The 20,856-nt window shown below is 40.4% G+C and overlaps 2 protein-coding genes across 4 annotated transcripts in view; both read right to left on the bottom strand.

Annotated features, from left to right (window-relative positions):
* Positions 1 to 14,196, bottom strand: part of dnm3a (dynamin 3a) — a 32,224-nt gene extending 18,028 nt beyond the window's left edge. For 2 of the 3 annotated variants that reach the window (XM_060866709.1, XM_060866707.1), the window contains exons 1-16: positions 13,975 to 14,196; positions 13,557 to 13,775; positions 9,001 to 9,074; positions 8,606 to 8,764; positions 8,303 to 8,506; positions 8,123 to 8,221; positions 7,371 to 7,531; positions 6,751 to 6,893; positions 6,055 to 6,190; positions 5,908 to 5,975; positions 5,658 to 5,796; positions 5,482 to 5,568; positions 5,305 to 5,375; positions 5,144 to 5,195; positions 3,313 to 3,342; positions 1,618 to 1,731 (exon numbers count right to left, since the gene is read on the bottom strand). In XM_060866709.1, coding sequence (XP_060722692.1) covers positions 1,618 to 1,731; positions 3,313 to 3,342; positions 5,144 to 5,195; positions 5,305 to 5,375; positions 5,482 to 5,568; positions 5,658 to 5,796; positions 5,908 to 5,975; positions 6,055 to 6,190; positions 6,751 to 6,893; positions 7,371 to 7,531; positions 8,123 to 8,221; positions 8,303 to 8,506; positions 8,606 to 8,764; positions 9,001 to 9,074; positions 13,557 to 13,717 — 1,698 coding nt within the window. In that variant the 5' untranslated portion in view covers positions 13,718 to 13,775; positions 13,975 to 14,196. The remainder of the gene's footprint in view (positions 1 to 1,617; positions 1,732 to 3,312; positions 3,343 to 5,143; positions 5,196 to 5,304; positions 5,376 to 5,481; positions 5,569 to 5,657; positions 5,797 to 5,907; positions 5,976 to 6,054; positions 6,191 to 6,750; positions 6,894 to 7,370; positions 7,532 to 8,122; positions 8,222 to 8,302; positions 8,507 to 8,605; positions 8,765 to 9,000; positions 9,075 to 13,556; positions 13,776 to 13,974) is intronic. The other variant, XM_060866708.1, reaches the window with a different exon arrangement.
* Positions 14,197 to 14,688: 492 nt separating this feature from the next.
* Positions 14,689 to 20,795, bottom strand: mettl13 (methyltransferase 13, eEF1A lysine and N-terminal methyltransferase). Its single transcript, XM_060866711.1, has 8 exons — positions 20,406 to 20,795; positions 19,306 to 20,050; positions 19,027 to 19,226; positions 18,733 to 18,922; positions 18,441 to 18,626; positions 17,266 to 17,478; positions 15,914 to 16,045; positions 14,689 to 15,673 (listed from the first exon to the last, which is right to left on the bottom strand). The coding sequence occupies exons 1-8, from the start codon at positions 20,556 to 20,558 to the stop codon at positions 15,381 to 15,383; spliced, it is 2,112 nt and encodes a 703-aa protein (XP_060722694.1). The 5' UTR covers positions 20,559 to 20,795; the 3' UTR covers positions 14,689 to 15,380.
* Positions 20,796 to 20,856: the final 61 nt, after the last annotated feature.

The following is a 20,856-nucleotide window of genomic DNA, read 5'->3' on the forward strand; positions in this document are numbered from 1 at the left end:
CTCTCTCTCGAAGCCTTATAATTTTCCATCCAGGAATGTGTATGGTCCCAGAGAGACTACCAGCCACATAGAGTGAAAGAGATAAAGATTTAAGACACAAGACGAATCAAGTGTCAAATAAAGATGAATGGCAGAATTTTTTTTCACAGCACAAGAAAATAAAACGGAAAAGAAAAAGGATGTGAACGCAAACTTAAAAAAAAAAAAAAAAAAAGGCGCAGACAAGGAGACAGCACTAAAGCTGACGAATGGCTTTATGTGTGTTCCAAAAGTAATTTTTTTAAGCTTTAGAATAGAGAGATTTTAACCAAAGAGGGAAGTAAAGGCAATAAAAATATTTTTAAAAATTGTGTTAGAGTGTTATATATTAAAAAAAGGAGAGTTTTGGAAAGAAACTATAGATTTGGAAAGGCATTCCACGGATACAAGATCATAAATACGGCAGACTTCTAATGCATACATTTCTGTCTTTCTTTCTTTCTTTCTTTCTTTCATCCTTCATTAATTCAAACGTATTACTATCTTCAGAGGATGTTATATTGTGGATTTCTGAACTTTAGTGAGGTAGGTCATTACAAACTTATGCCAACAAAGACACACATCTATTCATATCTATCTATCTATCTATCTCTCTATCTATCTATCTATCGCTCGCTAATGTATTTGCTGCTACAACATTATCACGAACGTGAGCAGAACAGTCAGAGATAAATGACTTGTATTATTACGTGCCAATTTTGTTTCTATATTTTAGTTTTTTCTATATTTTAATTAATTCAGTCTTGCACAGGCGTCTGTGTGGTCACATGGGGAAGTCTTCACACACAGAAATGACTGTGCAGACCGTTGTGTGCGTTTGTGATTAAACTACAACTGTTGCATATGCCTTTATATCACTAACTGTTTGTGTTTCTTTGTGTTTATTCATCCAATCATTTGTATTTGGCCCAATGTGTGTGTGTGTGTGTGTGTGCGCGTGTGTGTTTGGCTTGGGAGGAATCCAGCTGTGTCAGGGTGATCTGATCCAAATGCCTCTATTCCCAACAGAGAGAGAGAAAGAAAGAGAGAGAGAGAGAGAGAGAGAGAGGGTAAGAAAGTGTTGGAGAGGGTCACAGATAGCAAAAATGGAAAGGAAGTTAAAGAGAGCAAGGTAGGAAGAAAAAGGACAGAGCAGCCTATAGAGAGGTGTAAAAATCGGTGAATGCCGTGGCATAATGATTCGGATTTTAAGACTGAACTGGTTTTCTGTGCCAAATCAGAGCAATCTAAGTGCTAGTGTTACTAATGATGTGTCTCGTATCCTACGGTATTGTGATCTGACATTCATTTTATTCCAGCAGAACAGAGAACAGACATGTGTTACATAACCTTCAGTACCTTCCCATTCAGGTCTTTTCCAAGTGGCATTGTCTGAAAGCGTTGTCTGTCTGCCTGTCTACACTTGCTGTGCAGAACTTCCTGCACCTGTACAGCAGGCACAGACAGGCAGACAGATGGCAGCCCACCTGGCAGGCCACACGGCATGATAATGGCTCACAGAAATCACAGATTACCGATGACCTGATCCTGATAATCTGATCTGATGTTCAAATGAAACAGAAGCAGGTCAAACCTCACCTCCTCATCTTTAAACCAGGAGAGGCTTTCTGCAGTCAGCAGGAACCAGTACTCTCTGGCTCCTCCCTTCATCAGACTAATGTTGTTGATGGTCAGCCAGCCTTTTTGGATCACCTGCAAAGCAAAAAGAGGTCAGGATGCAAACGTTAGAGGTTGTGATCCATGGCAAGGCGGAAAGAAAGATGCCAAAAGGAAGAGTGCTCCAGAAAAGAGGAAGAGAAGTGTTATTTGGGTATAATTAAATAAAGAGTCTTGTGATTGAATGTGTGTTTGAACAGAAGCATATTAAAATACATACTGAAACGTTTCTACGTGTTTTAAAGAAGATCTATAATTTATGAAGGCAAATTGGTCGACAATAAGAAAAAGAGACAGTAAAATGTGGAGCAGTAAAAGTGTGGCTTCAGGATACGTACTGACCGGCAGAGGAAAAGGAAAGGACTGGTGTAAGAACATAAAGGAAATGGTGACTAAAATAAGAGTGATGCAGGCAGGGAATGAGAGAGAACGGAGGGATGAGGGGGTGGAGGTGATGAAAGAAAAGGAAGCAGAAAGCCCAGCTGGCAAATAGAGAATGAAGTGGACACACACACAGAGTCAGAGTAAGAGAGAGAGAGAGAGAGAGAGAGAGAGAGAGAGAAAGAGAATGAGAGGGAGAGATAGATAGAGAGAGAGACCAGTGAAGAGGACCCAAACTTCCTGTCCATGTACAAACATGGCCCTTGGGATTCTCTCAATTACAGCAAGTAAGCAGAAAACATGTAAGTCTAAATCCAAAGCCATTTAAGTAGCATACAATATACTGTATACTCTTACACACAAAGGTTTTTTGTGGTTCTACGCAGAACCCTTCAATAAAGTGTTTCCCTATCAAAAAATGCAACAAATAAGAGAGCTAAGATTTATTTATTTATCCAATGCCAGCCTTAAAACCCTACAGGAAGCCTTATCAATAGAGTGATACAGTAAAAACACCACTTAGGTTTGTAAATATATACAAATCTCTGTTATAATAAATTAGTTTAAGGTGGAATGGTCATATTAAGGCCATGCCATGAAAAACCAATATCACTGGACACATTCCAATACAATATGCACAAACAAATAGGGGGTCTCGATACACTATGAGTAATTTAAAGCGTTTGAATCGGGTCGCACGTAATCAATAAAAACTCACCTGAAAACACTGTGTGGTCTTATTAAATTAAAGTGTTTATAAACACACACACACACACACACACCAGATGGACTGAGATCAGAGACTATAAATCTACAGGCCTGGAGATTCTACTGGAGTTGACTCAGATAGGTTTGGAACACAAATACATACAAAAACTTACAGTTAAAAAAAAGCATGCACATGCTCTTAATGTGTATTAACAGAAGAGGCAGTAAGTTGAATGAGTAATGATGGTAGATTGCTCGAAGATAAACAGGAAAGGCTTTAGGTTTCTGGGGATTTTTGGTGTATGTAACAGATCAGGAGTGATTCAAAGTGATTCGGGTTGGAGCGATGAGTCAAACGTAATGAGCCATTTGGATTAAAAGGCATTCCATGAAATAGTCTCGATCCCAGAGATCCACAAGGTGCCTGGGGTGTGTTAGAAGCTAGTGAGAGCAGAATGAGAAAGTGGTAGACGGTTGATAGCTGATAGACGGCAGACAGTAAAGCTTACAGACGAGTAGGGCTCGTACAATTTGACTGGGACGTGGAGGTGCAGCACCCTAAAAATTTTAGCAGAGAGAATAACTGTTACAGTAGGACTAGTGGACAACCTCTTCTTTGCACAGTACAACACACATTCATCAAGTAAAATCTCCAATCTAAAAACCAGATATAGACAGGAAAAGATAGTACACTTGCACAAAAGAACTTTTTTTTAAATCCGATGAAGTGCCCTTTGGTGGAGCGTTAATTAATGAACGTGATAACACAAAGGCTTCATGCTGTGTGTGTGAGAGAGTTACTCACCAGGCCCCCTGCAGAACAGCCTGCGTAGTGCATGAGCGCAAAATATAAAGTGGAAGGGACGAGAAGGGACGAAGGAAGTGCGCATGGAGCCGTTTAGGATGGAATTAACAGGAGTAGTTGGAATATTAAACAAGAGCCTGCAGTTACCATGTGCATAAGTTTCACATGAGTGTATAAGAAGGTGAAAATGGATTTATTACAACGACTTTATCATTTATGCTACTAGAAATGAAGGCAAGGGACAAATGAACAGAAACAAAAACAGGTGGTAGTAGGTGCAGAGGCTCAACAAAACAGCCATATTAGCATACAGCACTACAAGCAATATAAACTTAAGAACTCAATATGGTAGATGTTAATGATGAATAATTGCAAGTCTGTGATCAGAAAACTGAAGAAAGAAACACAAACCACAGACAACACAGAAAGAGGACATTAAGTACAGTATCACAAATGCGTCATGACTTGTAAACACTAGAGATGTTCCTTGGGACTGGGATTTTTGCGACGTTTGCAGACATGCCATGTTTTTGCTCTCATGCAGGGCACAAATAAAGATTACAGGGCAAATAGAAAAAGTTTAGCCAGCCAATTGGGCTTTTATTTTCTTCTGTTAATATTCCAGTGAATGACCATTTTCCTCACGGCAAATTACTGTATATTTGTAATTGCTGTAATTGAAAATAATTGGTTTGTTTATGGCTACAGCATGGTGGTGTTTCGTGTTTGATCCTGAGCTCCCTGTAGGTTCTCCCTGTGTTCTCCAAAAACCATGCCAGTAATTAGACTGTCTAAGATAAATTACCCTTAGTTGTGAATGGATGTGAGTGTGTACTCCTGTCTTGCATCCAATGTTCCCACCCCCCCTGACCAGAATAGTGTGTACTGAAACTGTGAGAACATGTGTGTTCAGTAGCCTGTCCCTCTAGGCCCCTAGCAATACAAACACTGATGTATACAGGCTGAGTATCGTGCATTAAACTTGTGCGGATTTTATGTAAAAGTGACAACATCGACAGAAGCTGCATTTCATCTTTCAAAGAAATAAATTATTCATCTGCATTTGCAATTTGAACTTTCTCTGACTTGTTTACAGCCTTCTGGAACGCTATGTTCCAAGAAGACAAAAATAAAATACAGCTGAGGGATAAAAATAAATAAATAAATAAATAAAATTTGAATAAAATGTAAAAAAAAAACTTTTTAAAACCAAAATCTGAAATTTGGGGACAATAAGAGATATTAGAAAGTGAGTCCCAAATTGTATACTTGTGCACAAGTTTACAGCATTGTGCATTAAAAACAGGATGAATTGTGCGTTCATGCTGAATATTACAACAAGAAGTAGGCTTCAAGTACCTGGATGATGCACTTATTCAAGCAAAAAGGAAAGTGTGAAATATTGGACACTTCATGCACTCAACGCTCGCAACTTTGCTTACGTAGTGGAAGAGGGGCGGGGCTTCCAGGCACTGATGCTGGCTGACGCGTCTACTACTCTTCTAAAAATCATACACTAGACGGTAAAGTACGTAATACATAACACTGACTCACCTGGTTCCATGTGGAAGGCTTTCGAGGAAGCTGATTATTTCTCTGTTGTGCACTTGAAACAGAGGAAAGCGAGGTAGAAAGAGAGTAGCGTGCTTTGTCATCATACATCTTAATCTGGCATGAATCAGTATTTGTGTTCGTGCGTGGATATGAGAACTCACTTGGCGAATCCGATAAAGTCTTCATGATTGGTGTTGATGTAAGCAAGCTGAATCTTGTTTAAAAGGAAAATCTATTGGGAGATGAAAGAAGGTACGATCGCAGAAGACAAGGCATGAATTCAGGCTGGATGATGAAAGTTTGAAGTTGTAGTGCCAAGTGCATGATAGATTTCTCACATGGTCTTTGGTTTGTCTCTCTTGTTCCCGAATGTGTGTGGTCACTATTCTCTCTGTTTCGTCCTGTAGCTTTGGAAAGATCCCTAACTATAGAACAAAGAGAAAAGATCCACAATTCAGCGTATACATTTGTTATGCGCACTGCATTTCAGCAGTATTACACACACTTATAATACCTTGATGATGCATTGCCTCACTGTGACTATAAGCTCATCAATGACCATATCGACACATTTAATACACGGGTCTATGAGCTTTACTATCTCCTTCTTCACAATGGCCTCAAAGGCCAGATCGGGAGTGAACAAGCCTGTCCTAGACAAACAAATAGACCAAAACACACACAACATATGTACCAATGAGCTGAGAATATAATAGACTATCAGACTAAAAGTGGAAGAAAAGTGTGGTGTTTGAAAGCCAGACCTGATCCCATGAATATTCTTGATGGCATAGCCTATCTCTCGTCGCAACTCTTTCTCATTAATCTCCATCTGATGAAAGGAGGATAAACGAATGAGCCTGGACTGTTAGTACTATCAGTAAAACAGATGTATGATGGCCAGTACATACCTTGCTGAGCTCGAAGGGAAAGCGCTCATGAAAGATGCGATTGATTTTGGCTCCCCCTGAAAGCTGAACAGTGTCCACTTGGTCACCAGAGCCTTCGATCAGCTTCTCAAAGTCCAGCCCAAAGTGATGGATTAGCCTAAATGACAGGGAGGGAAAGACAAAAAGATTACAGATCTGTATGCAGAGAGAGGGTCCTAGGGTGCGTCTCTATCAGTTTCCTAGTTCAGTAAGTTTCAACATTTTAAGGGCTGTCAACGTCTTCTCTCTCTTACAATCACAAAGTGTAAAAAACAGTGCAAACTCGTGCACACCACGTACTAAATCACCACCTAGGGAGCTGATTGAGACACATCCTTAAGAGTACTGGATTTGTGAAAAAAAAACATGGTTCACTTCATTTTTTTTTTTCTTTCAGTTTTTAGGGAATGGATATAAGGGCTGTTTGATTTTATATATTGTAGTGATTGATGTCTAAAATTTTCTTCTGGCTGGATGTCTATGCCAGCAAATCTTTGATTATCTACATTCATGTTTAGCACACAGATGCTTTGTTCTTGCGTGTAAGAATTCTGACTCACTACATTAAAACTCATTAAATGATGGTTAATCAGGGATCACAGGTTTGTGAATGTCCGTAGATTTTGTTTGTAATATGTGTTTGTTTATTCTATATTCGGGCTGTATGTAGTGACCCACTGCATCAGTGCTTTGGTCTTTCGTGACTGGTCATTAGGGCCCATGTGTCTGTATTCCTCTGCCTCTTTATCCAGAGAGAACAGCTGAGACTCCAGTTGGTTACGGAACGCTGGAAGGGTGTCCCGGATGTGAATGGTCAGTTGCTATGGATACAAGAAAGATACCAAATAACTCACTGCTATGATGTGTTTATATATCCACATAGAACGTAAAGGGCTTTGACACTGGCAGTTTAGTTTCAATTTGCATGAAACATTGGTAATGTGAGAGCTGCCATGTGGATTATATGGAGGAGGAGGTGGTGTGAGTTCAGATTCCCATGAATATGAATAACGTTTGTAATGTAAGATGAACACAAATGCCACCGCCGTTCAACAGACTCGAGTGAGTTTAAATCCACATCAAGGCTGCGGAATAAATGCACTCGAGTTCGGACTGCGGCAAACGTGCCGGGTGTTAAAGCCACCTTAGGTAATGATCATAGATCATAGAGATCCCTTGTTGTAGTGATGTGCATTTGGACAAGAAACGTTGACAAGCTGCTGTCTAACTAACTTCTCTGTTGTTTACACCCTGTCTCAGTCTTTTTCTATACATCAGTCTCTTTCACTGTCTCTCACTTGGTTGAGGACCCTCTGCAGGTAAGGTGTGCCCATATGGTCGGCCATGTGTTTGTAAGCCGGATGAGACAGGAAAAACATCCTCTCTGCAGCGATCGCCACACTTATGTCTTTCTTCCCGTCAATGTCCTTCTGACTGCGGTTCACCACTCCAATGTAGCCTACACCAATCCCAAATACACACATACACACACAGAGACATATACACATAAGCAGAGATTTCCTATAGAAGGAAATATGCAAATAAACGATAAGAAAAGAACGGCACAAAAAATAAAGTTCAGAAATATATTAAGAGACAGAGTTCTACAGTAATCTGCATGGAAAATAAGAAAGTATGAATGTGTGTGTGTGTGTGTGTGTGTGTCTAATGCATTAATGTGCAAGCATGAAGCATGGAGACCAGCACCTGGCCTTGCTTTTTGCTGCTGTTGAGCGCACAGCCTATACTGCTTGGCACCGGTTTAGTTCTATTGGCCAACTCTGGCTGTAACCTAAAACCTATGGCTGTGGGACTACAGGAAGGGAACTTGGAAACTTCTCATATCATCACCATGACCTCATACAGATTTGCTTACAGTTAAAAGACTTTACACAACTCTGTATGTCTACACATGTCCACTCAACTGAAATAACTGTTCATCTACTGTCATAATGTTAACTGAAATCCTCACTGACATTATTCTAGCACTACTAACCTTTGTCAAGGTTTAGCTTAAGCCTATATGCAGACTGATTTAAGCACAGTGTACCTCTGCGTAAAGGTAGCACCCTGTTCTCCAGCACGTCTCTCGCATCCGTCCCCTCGTCCATCAAATCTAGTTTGGTGATGACGCCAATGGTCCTCTGACCTGAGACGAGGAACTGAAGATCATAAGGAAACAAACAGAAAGAGAAAGACAAAGGAATCTTGGATGAAAAGAAACCCTCACCCTGTGGGTCAACATCTTTGGCCAGTTTAAGGGCATCCGAGTTTGCCAGGTCCATGTTTGCAGGTGTGACGGCCAGGATGAGGCAGTTTTCCCGGCAAATGTACTGCATGATCATATCTCTGATCTGGTATTCGATGTCTGGAGGCTGATCCCCTACTGGAACCTTAGTGATGCCCGGCAAGTCAATGAGAGTCAAGTTGAGCACTGAGTGAGAAGAAAATTAGGACACATTCATATGATTTAAGTATATAATGCTCAAAGGAAGTAAAGTTTTAGGAGATGTTGCGATAGAGATAACTGTACCATTTGGTGAGTAAACACGTAGGTAAATGGGAATGGAGGAAATGCCCTTATTGGCTCCTGTAACTCTGTCTGTCTCTGCTTCAATCTCGCGTTGAACCTCATTAAAATTCGTAAACTTCTTCCCTTTACAGTGCAGGAACTCAGCATACTCTATGAGAGCTGGCGGAAGGAGAGGTGAGAAAAAACTGGCTTTTTTTCCATTGAACAGTTGATAGAAATAGCTGGGGAGACACCGACCCCCAGTGGTTAAAAGAAACCGTGCATGTAATCCAACTTTCAGCAGCCACACCTTTTTCTTTTCCATTATTGATTAGATGCATAAAAAGCTGATAAAATGTGGAACATCAAGCTTGTGCAGTCACGCAGCAGTGTTGCGTGAGTTTGTGTGTATCTACCTGAGCTGGAACTGATTAGCTGTAGCACAAGTGGTCTTCGAGTGACAATCCCTGAACCTCTTGGTAAGAAATCCCTTGAGGAGAAAAAAAAAAGAAAAAGACAGATTCATTTTAACCTCACACCTGGAAGACAGCCATAAAAGACAGCATTTTTAGACAAGACCAGGCAATGTGTCATGGACATGGTGAAACTGTAAACCCAATATCTCTTACTCCCTATTCCAGACAGAGTTATTACCCTCCTGTCTCCAAAAAAAGCACAGCGTATATAGTAGTGGTACACGGTGAAGTGTTGTATATACAGCCGAGCAGCAAGGAACAATATTAAAGAGATATAAGACCTTACCAGGCATTAGCATATTATATTTTGTTTATCTAATTAGTCAAAAATGATGTTAGCACTACTTTCAATGTAAAAGAGTAAAACAAACACAAATCAAGAGAAAAAAGTCCATAACAAGAACAAAAGTAGAACAGGTCCAAGGTTGAATAATGGAGTAATAATGAATAATGATGGTATTGATCACAAAAATTGACTTGTCAGGTAATTTCGTTTCAAAGCAGCTTTAAGTAATGACACAATACATGTAAAGTCCAACAATGGTACTCCAGCAGTGAACCTCTCCACCCCAAAACTCCTCCTTTTCAATATAACCTTTTATAATTAAAACACGATCAACCATGCACAAGATTTATTTAGACATTATTTACTTCTTGTCTACTTTCATTTCAGCTAACAGCTGCCTACATTACCCACAATGCTGCTTGGTTACCTGTTGATCATGGCGTCAGTGGGAATTCGTCTCTACCTAAAGTAACTAATGTAGCGGCACTTCAATCCTTTAGTCTTTCCAGCTCTCCGACCTCATCAGCTGTACTCTCTGATCACACATAACTGTAGGGGCAGACACATACTGCCTGAGAAAAATTCTAAAGATACTCCTACATGCAGTAATGCTCCTAGAAGGCACTTCCTCTCGCATCTTTCTTGCATATTTTGCATCGCTTCATGATTACCCTAAAGGGCATTTTGTCATGTTCCCTTGCACATATGAGAACCCTATAGGGCACATATAAAGAAACATATTTCGTATATTTCACAAATGAGGATTTTGCCTTAATGATGTGGCTTCATAATACTGTAGCTACTTGATACATCATTTGTTCGTCCTCATCGCTGTCTTGGCTTTGCAAATACTGGTATTGCATAAAGAATAAAAATATCTTAAAGGTTTCAGACATGTTTCCTGTGGGTGTGCTGACACATCATGCCATTTCGTTTTAGTCTAATTAATGCAGGCTAGACTTTCAAAACATCATGCAACAAAAAGCTTGTTTTAATAGATTCCAGGTCATACTGCATGCGTAGCTTGATGTCTAAGCTTTCCAATTGTATCATGTCTATAGTTTGTATAGACTGATTTGGGTATTAAATGAAACAGTATGGCTTCTTGCTATTCAAATAAAAAAAATAATAAAACATGCAAACTAGTTCTGAGCTTTAGACCAAGAACACCAAAAAAACACCCTTGGCATGAATGTATTTTGTTCCATTGCTCCATCTGAAGCAAACACACAACAGACTTCTTGACAAAGACAGACACACTTAGTTTGTTATTTAGTGCATAATCATATGTCATGCACTAAGGTAGATTTCTGGCTTTGACATTCAGTTGACGATGCAGGAATCCGGGTGTGTGAAGCTAAATCAGAAACACAATCCTAAATAGAGAGGAACCTCCCTGTGGAGTAGACCTAGTTAAACGCACCAGAGAGATAAAGAGACAGAGATGTCAGCATGCAGGTATAAACTTAGCTGGCTCACGGATATATCAGGGATCAAAAAGACTTTGTGTGGGATCACTCGGTCACTGAAAAACATGATGTCTTGGATTACGTTACCGTTTAGTCAGGAATCGACTCTGGCACATCCACATTCTTCCTCCACAATGCGTCGTATTATTAGCTCAAACTCTGTTTGTACTCTACACTTGCCCCGACCTCGACTGTCAGTCCATGACAACGCATGCATTCAGACCAATGTACCTCTCTGTTTCCTTCTGTCTGACTCTTCTCCTGCTCCTACCCTCCATACCCTGCACTATAGAGTGTTTGTGCTCTAAAATCTCATGTTCATGCTAAATAAGGGCAAGTCAGTGCTGCTTGTTTAGCATTTTGCTGAACGCTGAATGTGATAGCATATGTAAAGGTTAACTGCTTTCAAATTAAAATAAAGACCCAATTTAAGCTCAATCTCTCTCTCTCACACACGCTCTCACTCACTCTCTGTCTGTTTGTCTTCCTGTCTGTCTCTCTGTCTGTCTTTCTCTCTCATAAGCAATTCATTCCTCTCTCCTCATCTCCTTCGGCATCTACTTGACCCTCTCATATCCACAGGCCTCTGTGAACAGTAGGGAAGGACAGATGGCTTGTGGTGCTGATGCACAATGATATTTTCCATCGCTTTGGCTGCATTGAGATCTTTTAAATAATATGACTCTAAACAGGCCATCATGTAACAGTGTGAATAATGCAGGTAAAAAAAAAGCATGCAGGGAAAAAGCAGGCTACTTTAATGCATATAATCATTATTATGAAAAAAAAAATAAAATAATTTGTTTTTTTCATCTTCAGTAACTGCTTTATCCTGGTCACGATGTTTAACCTGGGCTTGAGGATGGGATCACTGTCCATTATAGTACACCATACGCTCATTCTTACACTCATTTGCACATACAGTTCGTTTCCTTACAAGTTTTTGGAAGATTGGAGAACATCTAAACAGAAAGTGAGAGCATGGAAAAAGCAATCCAGGTAACAGTGTTTTAGTGTCATTGATCTAAAAGTAATAATGCTATAGACATCTGGGACAACAGTGTAACCAATGGCCTGCCTTATTATTCAGTTACTGCTCCAGAGAGAAAAACACATTTCACTGCCATAACAGAAGGCTTTCGTTGGCCTTATTTCTTACTGTATGTGGGTCACATAATAAAGTATTTCTCTCACACAGCTCCTTTAGAGCTGGTTACAGGTGATTAGTATAACTGATCTGACACACATTTATAGAGCTCTAGCTCTAGAGCTACTCAAGTCAAAGATAAGACCTCAGCTTCTGCTGTGTCACAAACAGTCATCTGAAACAGCTAACCTTCACCTCACTTCACCACTCTTTAAAACCGAGCAGGACAAACAATGGGTTGGTTTATACTAACAATCCCGGTTTCCTGTGGACAGACCCAAAACATCGGCAAGGAAGCGCTCTTGGCAAGAGAGCATCTTCCGTAGAGCAGCTGTACTCCTCCTCAAAGCAAAGCAAAATAGAAGCAATGATATACTAACATACAGATAAGCTATATATAGATAGATATATATATATATGTATGTATATATATATATATATATATATATATATATATATATATATATATATATATATATATATATATATAATATAAAAATATAATAATAATAATTCAGCAAAATTCTTTTAAGCAAATGCTTTATTCTGGTCAGGGCTGCTTCAGACCCAGAGTCTATCCCAGAAACACACCTAAGGGCAATTTGTTATAGACAGTCTGCCTGCTGGCTTGTTTCTGGGCTGTCGTACAAAACCAAAGATTTCGAGAAGAATAGAGAGAGATAATTTACTGTATTTACACGATATTGCCAAAAGTTTGTAGACACCTAACCATCGTACCCTTATGAGCTTGTTTGAAGATCAGATTCCAGATGTATTCTTTCTCTACTGTTAATAAAAAAATAATAATAATAATAATAATAATAATAATAATAATAATCTGCACTTTTATATTAGGCTGTTACAATTCTTAGCAATTGTGTTCGGTGAGGTTGAGTAAGATTCCGAGCTCTGTACAGGACATACTTTTGGATGTATAGCGTATATAATGGATGATTTATTCTATTCTACTTATTATTAGTAGTAGTAGTAGTTGTAATATTATATTATGTGAAACAACTATAAATGATAATTACACAGCCATTATAAATGTATGTATTGCATTTGTTTAATGGATGACTAAACAAATCACAAGTGCGGCTCTAAAATGATTTCAGGATTTCATTAGTAAAGCCTGACAGGTTTTTCATGAGCTCAGTGTTTGAGTGAAAAAGACGGTCTGTAGACCCTCAGATGAAACGCGTCTTTAAACTTGAAACCTATAAAAAAAAAAAAAATTTAAATAAAAAAAAAAAAAAAAAAACCCAGATCAACCAATATATGAAAATGTCTTGAAACCCCAGCAGACCAACCTTTACTCGCTGTTTCCCATCTCAAAAAAATCTATACCAGATTTCAATCTTTTTGCTTTTTTGTCTTTTGCGCCATAACTATCTGTTATTTTGGGTAAGAACGACGAGATGTCTCGATCACTTTGCATGAACCATGAACATGTTCTTGGCTCCTGCTCATTGCACTTGGCAGGAGAAGGAGATGAAGGAGCGTCTGCAGACTACAGATGAGTGTTGGTCCCTCTGCACAATCAGAGATGTTCCTCAACACATTCGGGTCCAATAAAAAGCATGTCATCTCCTACCTGCCTACGAAGTTCTCGAGGACGGAGGACTTGCCCGAACTCTGTCCTCCCACCACGGCGATCTGAGGAAGCTCCAGATTGCAGCTCGTCCCCAGGACACTGAACGCCTCATGTAGTCTGTTGACCAGAGGAATGAGCTCCTGCATGCCCTGGTTCCCCATGACAACCCTGAACCGTGTTTACTGTCGGCAAACCATCCAGAAATGATAGACTTTAAACCTGGGGGAAGTGAATAAAAGCCCAGCGCTTACATTTAAACTGAAACCTCGCTGTATTTGGGTTTGTTTTCATTTTTTTATGGGCTTGCTGGTGTCTTTACGTTTCCAAATATCTCACTGAAAAGTTGTTTGTCCGTTTGGTTTGTTAAAATAAGATAATATGAAGAATAATAACGGTCGTTAACAAGACGTTAGCTTACCACTAGTCACTGTTTCGACTTCGGATCCGGTTCTGGACGCATACACACAGAAAGTTAGCCGCCCTTCAACTCTTAATCTTTATTCTCCACACCACAGAACTGACAAGAAGTTGTTTAAACAAGTCTGACACCGGTAAAAGTCTCAAATAAAGCCGAACTCGGTTCGGTCCGGCTTCTGTTCTCTCTCTCTCTCTCAGCTGGAACACTGACAGTTAACGGTCCGTTTGCGCATGCGCAGACGCCATCAAACTGTTTCCACAGACAAACAGAACTGCTAATTCAGTACTACTTCATAGATGCTCGCTTTCTGACCTCTTTTTGTACTTAGTAGACCTTTAACACGGCTTAAAGTTTACATTATATGTATCTAAGACTCGTTTAAAGCTGTATTAGAACAGATAAATTGGTACACAGGACTTTTTCCCTACATTTCCTTTAGAATCAGAATCAGAATTGGAGACCGGTTTCATTGCTAGGTGCTGTAGGGTTTACATGTTGTAGTAATGATAGAGAAAAAGCATAAATATAGGAAACAAAGTTGACAATGTGCAGGATACCTTAAACTATCTCGAGTGCTGGAGTTAAAATAACAAGACTGGACTTTGGTTTTGTGTATTATTGTATACATTAGCACATTTCCAGTACATATCATTATACACACATATACATTCACCATCCACCGGTGACAGGAATACCTGTACACCTCATTTATGTAGTTATCTCATCAGTCAATCACATGGCAGCAGGACAAATCATAAAATCATGCAGATACAGGTCAAGAGTTTCTGTTAACGTTCACGTAAAACAACTGAATGAAGAAATAGTGTAATCTCTGTGACTTTATCCATGGCATGGTTGGCGGTACCAGATGGGTTGGTTTGAGTATTTCAGAAACTGCTTATCTTTCAGGATTTTTCACAAAACTGTTTCTAAAGTTTACACAGAATGGTGCAAAAACATGTTACACCTACATTACAGCTGAGCAGATGAAGGTTTGGTTCAATGACCAAGCAGAGATGGCTTCCAGGTTTCAAACTCATAACCATCCCCTTAATATTCCTGCACCACTAGGTGCTGAGATGTTGTTCTAATTGGTGCAGAGCTTATTTCTGGGCCAGACAAATGGGTCTGAAATGACCTTAGGTACACTGGATTGCAACATTTTGCAAGTTTTACAAGATTACAGATTAAATGATTGTTATTTTATGTCTTAGGACAAATTAAGCATTACACACTGCACTTATAAGAATGGGGAATAATACAGACACAAAACAAGACTTGAAGTTGTTGTAAACAGCACAGATTCTTCAACCAATAATCATCTGCTTTTGGTTTTAAAGCAAGCCGATTTACATTTTAAAAAAATAATTTATAGTGTGCCACATTCTGACACATCCTGATACTGTTCAAGCTACTCGAAGGCCTTTCAGCATGGCAGTAATGTCAATTTGAGGGTTAAAGGGAGCATTCTGACTGTGGTTCTGCAGCGCCACCTGCAGGTTTTTAGCAGCCTGCTGTAGCTCTTGCAGGATGGTGCTTGGTTTGTCTCGTACCACTCCACCCTGGGAGCAGAGCAGCACCTCGTTCACTTCACCCTCAATAGGGCGAGAAAGCACACTTGGGAACAAGGCCTGCAAACGCTCCAACACTGACTGCCTCAGAGCTGAGTCACGACACACCAAGTTTAACATAAACACTCCTAAGACAGGGAAAGAGAGAGAAAGAGAGAGAGAGAGAGAGAGAGAGAGAGAGAGAGAGAGAGAGAGAAAGAGAGAGAGAGAGAGGGAGATATTAAACAGACAGAGAAAGATATGCTTAGCATAATCACTGTGGTGCATGTGCAGCAACACAACAGTAGTCATTTATCACGTATTTGTCAACTACATTAGCGTAAGTTTTAAAAAAAACGAAAAAGAAAGACATCCGAGGTGAAGCCTACCACGAGGAGTCAATAGCTTGTGGACTTTCTCCAATAGGGGGGTTTCTACAAAAGCCGGTGGAGGGCAGCTCATGCCCAGGGAGCGGTCCTTGCTGTCAACATCGAAAATGATGACATCATAGGAATGTCCGCCTATAAATAGGGATGGAATGAGGAGTGAGAATGAGGAGAGTCTGGGTTAGCCGCCTGACGGTCCCTAGGGGCTCAAGCGTTCACATGACTGAAAACATATCTATATCGATCCTGTCATATAAATATCTTTTGTTTTAGAATAGACGTAAAAAAACTGAAGCTGATTCTAGTTATAATGAGATTGGATATTTAACTTATTTAACTTAAATCGTCAACATAAAATCAGCATCCAGTAAATATGCAGTTAATAGGAACACCTGTACACCGGACATGAGACAAACATGTGACAGCAGCCTGAAATCATGCAGGTCATTAAACATCAGAATAATGAAGAATTGTGATCTCTGTGTCTTTAAATGTGGCATGGTTGTTAATACCTTTTGTATTCTGAAACTGCTAGGATTTCTATAGGTCACAAAGCATGGTGTGAAAAACAAAAAACATCCTGAGGGCCTGCAGGCTGGTCTGAGCTGAAGGGTTTATAGTAACTCAAAAAATCACTCTACAACTGTGGTGAGCAGAAAAGCATCTCAGAACACAGCTGGGCTACAGAAGCCAACGACCACATCAGGTTTCACTGTTGTCACCAAAAGAAGAATCTGAGGCTATCAGGGGCAGAGACTCACACAAAGTGGGCTCAAAGACTGGAAAAAGACCATGAGATTTTTTTATTATTTCTAATCTTCATCTGTCCAGTTTGGATGAGTCTGAGCTCATGATAGTCAAGAACAGGAATCTGAGGCTGACAGGAATGGACCATAATGTGTTCTTTCTGCTGTTGTAGCTCGTCCGTCTCACGGTTCAATGTGTTGTGCGTTCTGAAATGGTTTTCTGTTCACCAAGGTTGTAGAGTGCTTATGTGAGTTACTATATCCTTAATGTCACACAATGTTTTTGCACTGTTCAGTGTAAACTCTAGGTAGCAGTTTCTGAAATACTCATCTAGTATTAACATCCAAGCCACAATGTGATTAACTCTTGACCAGTAACTTCTGCATGACTTTTCGCACTGTGCTGCTGCTACATGATTGGCTGATTAGATAAGTGAATAAAAATGCAGTTGTATGAGCGTTCTTGTTAAAGTGGACAGTGAGCATGATATGAGTGCGAATGGTAGCTATTTAAGCATTTAGTTTACCTTAAACTTTCCAGATAAATTCTTGAACATGTTGGTGAAAGTATAATAGCAGTAAGTAGCAACAGACAGTACAAAACCTTACCCTTGCCCTCCAGCATGCTAATCTGTTCTAGACCATCTCCCAGTATGACCTTCAGCCTATCATCAGTCTGGAAACCAAACCAAGTCTTTGCTACCTCCAGTACGGCTGGGTCGAGTTCCGCGACGTCCACCCGTGCACCAGGAACAAAGTCCCGTATGAACTGCGGTAGCCCTCCACCGCCCAGCCCCACCACCAACACTGACACCTGACCATCTGTGTAACACAGCAGACAGAAAAATATCAAGCAATATGACACAAACTGTACAGACCAATTTATTCAATCTGGTTTTCTTTGTATAGCTTTTATAACTTGTAACAACGATTTTTAAATATATAAAATTTAACTTTATGCAAGCCGGAGGTGACTGTGGTGAGGAAAAAATCCCAGAGCTCAAACTTCAGCTTTTCTCTTACTGAGACTTAAGTGCAAACTTGTTCATGTTTTTAAAATGTTCCATTATACAGAAGAGCAGAAGGAATCAGGAACACCATGTATAACTTAACAGATTACACAAGACACATTAGACAGCCCTTCAGTGTCTCTTCCTGCCGAGGCTTAAGAGATTTGGCATTTCCTCTGACAAACTTCTATCGCTGCACCAGAGAGAGCAGTCTGACTGACTGAATCACTATTTGCAGCTGGAAGAAGAGCAGCTGCCTTACCAAAGCTCTTACAGGACATTTACCCAACATGTTCTTTGAGAAAGGCTTGCAGTATCATTAAGGACGACACTCACGATGCTCACTGTCATGTGGCAGACACTTCCAATATATCCAATCACAGACAAACAGACTGAAGAACATTTTTTATCTTCAAGCCATCAGAGGATTTAACAGCCAGCATTCCTTCACCTCGCACTGAGACAATATCACTCCCAGTCACTTACTAGTAAAGATTTAGTATTTATTGCACCTGTATTTACTCCTCTGCCTATTTAATAGCATGTCACTTCAAGCTTTTACTGTCATTTGACATGTACAGCTGGTGCAAGATGAGACACTGTCCTCAGACAACACATTTAACCCTTTACGATAAATTTCCATTAAATTCCTTGAAACAGTACAGGCTTTACAGTGTTGTCTTAGTTTAAGTAATACTGCTTCTATTGAACTTAAGGCCAAAGCGTGATTACCCTGTACCACTTCTCTGCTAGTCCACATTGTGCACAGCATACCTTTATTACTGATGGCCTCCTTTCCCAACACAGCTAAGCCTGCTATCATCACCTCATGATGAGAACAACAGAGAAATCCTCGATCTATAGTGTGATTTTTCTTGGCTGAAGATGGAGATTCAGAGGCAGCAGGGGGTTTTGTTTTCTTTTTGTTCTTCTTTTTCTGAGCAGAACCAGCAGGACCAGCTGGAAAAGCAGTATAATGACACAAAAATGAAGACAGTTAGCATTGCAAATATCTTCGCAAAATACCAAATTTAATTTAATCTAACACTGCGAATAATTCACTCACTTGTAGCATTGGCTCGCAGGCGGCTTTCAGACTGCACCAGCTGAGTGTTGTTCATAAAGATTAACCTACGGTAGACGTGACCGTCCTCTCCTCGGACGTCTTCGATTGAATACTCACCCGTAAGGCCACTGACGCCTCGGCCTACCACCTCCCTCCAGCCCAGGTCACCTCCTACAGTCAAGAACGGCACCTAAACCAGATGCGTGAAAGACAAGAGTCGGGAAAATAAATATAACCAAGAACTAATTTTCTAAATGAGTGTTCTAAAAAAATTAACATCCTTTTTTTTTTTACCTGATGGTTGGCTGGCATTCCAGGAGGAGCTAGTTCTATCACCATGGGAGAGAGCTCGGACTGGACAGCTTGCATGTCTTTATATTCCTGGTCTCGATGCATTGCAACAACGATCAACCGGCGGAAGTTTGCACTGGCAGACAGCTGAGTGCGACCCTCTGCAGAACCGTACAACCAATCGGCTTCTCGACCCTGAGGAACTTCACAAACCAAACACGATGATTAGCATGACAGTTATGAAATACAAGCACAGTTGCTCTTTTGAGAAATGGCTCTTACCAATAAAGATAGCAAAGTGGTTGGCACAGGGTACTTTGGCAGAAGTTGGACTGTCCTGCACCGTGAGTGTGTATCGGGGAAGGCCCGTGGCTGCATGGCACAGTGTTAGGGAGGGTGTGCTAGCAGTGTCTGTGGCACCTCTCAGCTTCTGGAGCATCAATGCATACGCCTGCCGTTCCTTTACAGCAGCTAATAGCTCAGGAACCGACCCCAGTCTACACAGGGTGCCATCCTCCCCCTGGCACATCTCAAGCACTTTGAATGGAGATGGCTGGCGGAACTTGGTACAAATGAGAACGAAAACAGGAAGAGCAAACGAGGAGGAATCCGAGTCCAGGTTCTGCTGACTCAGGCTGTGGATCCGTATGGCAAAGCCAGCTTCGACAAAATGTTCCACTGCTAGTTTTATCACATGCTCCTGGGCAAGAGTCACACAGACGTAGCGGCCGCCCACAGCCAGAACCCGTCCCACCTCAGCTAGCATTTTACGTGCTATGACACCTTCCTCCTCTGAGGCCATTGCATCTAGAGTTCCCTTATCCAGACAAGCCTGAAAGCTGCTGCTCTCATAACCTGTCTGAGTGGCATCTACCCGATGGAAGGTGAGATCTGGACGGCGCTGCACATTTCGCTGGTTCATGTGAGCAATGACTGTCTCACTAATATCAATGTTGGTTAAGTGGCGGTAGCCGACGTCGTAAAGCCGTTCACTTAGCTCAGAGTTTCCACAGCCCACCACTAAAACCTGATAAAGAAAATATAATATGTTTAATATAATTCAGACTCTAGTTTACATTAAGTTCTTGCCTAACACCCTTTCAACACACTCATTTGACTAAAAAAAAAAAAAACTAACTGATGCCATTAGTTGTGATATTTTTATATACATATTACACATACATACATATACATATACACACATATATTGTGTACTAAATGTATATGTATGCTGTAGAGTAACTATTTCCCTTCACGGGAACTCTGACTTGGAGTGTGTTTGTTTTTATGATCAGTTCCTATAGATTTGAATACATTCGAGCATTTAATCAGATGCTCACTGAGTTTAGAGTGGAAGTGAGGGGTCATAAAGCTGTTATTACCTTCTCACGTGGTTTAATATATTTGTGCAGCACGCCACACAGAGTGTTGTAGTCTCCATACCACTCAAAAGCTTTCTCTCCTCGTTTGTGGAAAAATCTTTCCCAATAATCTGCAGAACTGAACTCTTCAGCTGTCCTGGGTAACAGACTCATGTCTTTTTTAACCTCAACCTCAACCTGCAGCACAGAAACTACTCCAACTTGTAGCACAACGTTAGAAACGATGCAAACGTGATACAAAAATTTGTCTCTTCGCCCCCTGGTTATGTTGTTACCTGAACTTTTATCCCTTACTTATTCCTATACTGATTTATTATTAACACAAGTTGAAATCCTTTCCCACATGTTTTGGAGCTTCAATCCGGACACATTTCCTTGACGGACGCGAGATGTAACTAGGCACTGATTGGACGTTGTGGGAAGGCGGGACTTATAGGTAGTTCACTGATTG

The sequence above is a fragment of the Tachysurus vachellii genome, chromosome 3, assembly GCF_030014155.1.
Source record: "Tachysurus vachellii isolate PV-2020 chromosome 3, HZAU_Pvac_v1, whole genome shotgun sequence".
Classification (NCBI taxonomy): Eukaryota; Metazoa; Chordata; class Actinopteri; order Siluriformes; family Bagridae; genus Tachysurus; species Tachysurus vachellii.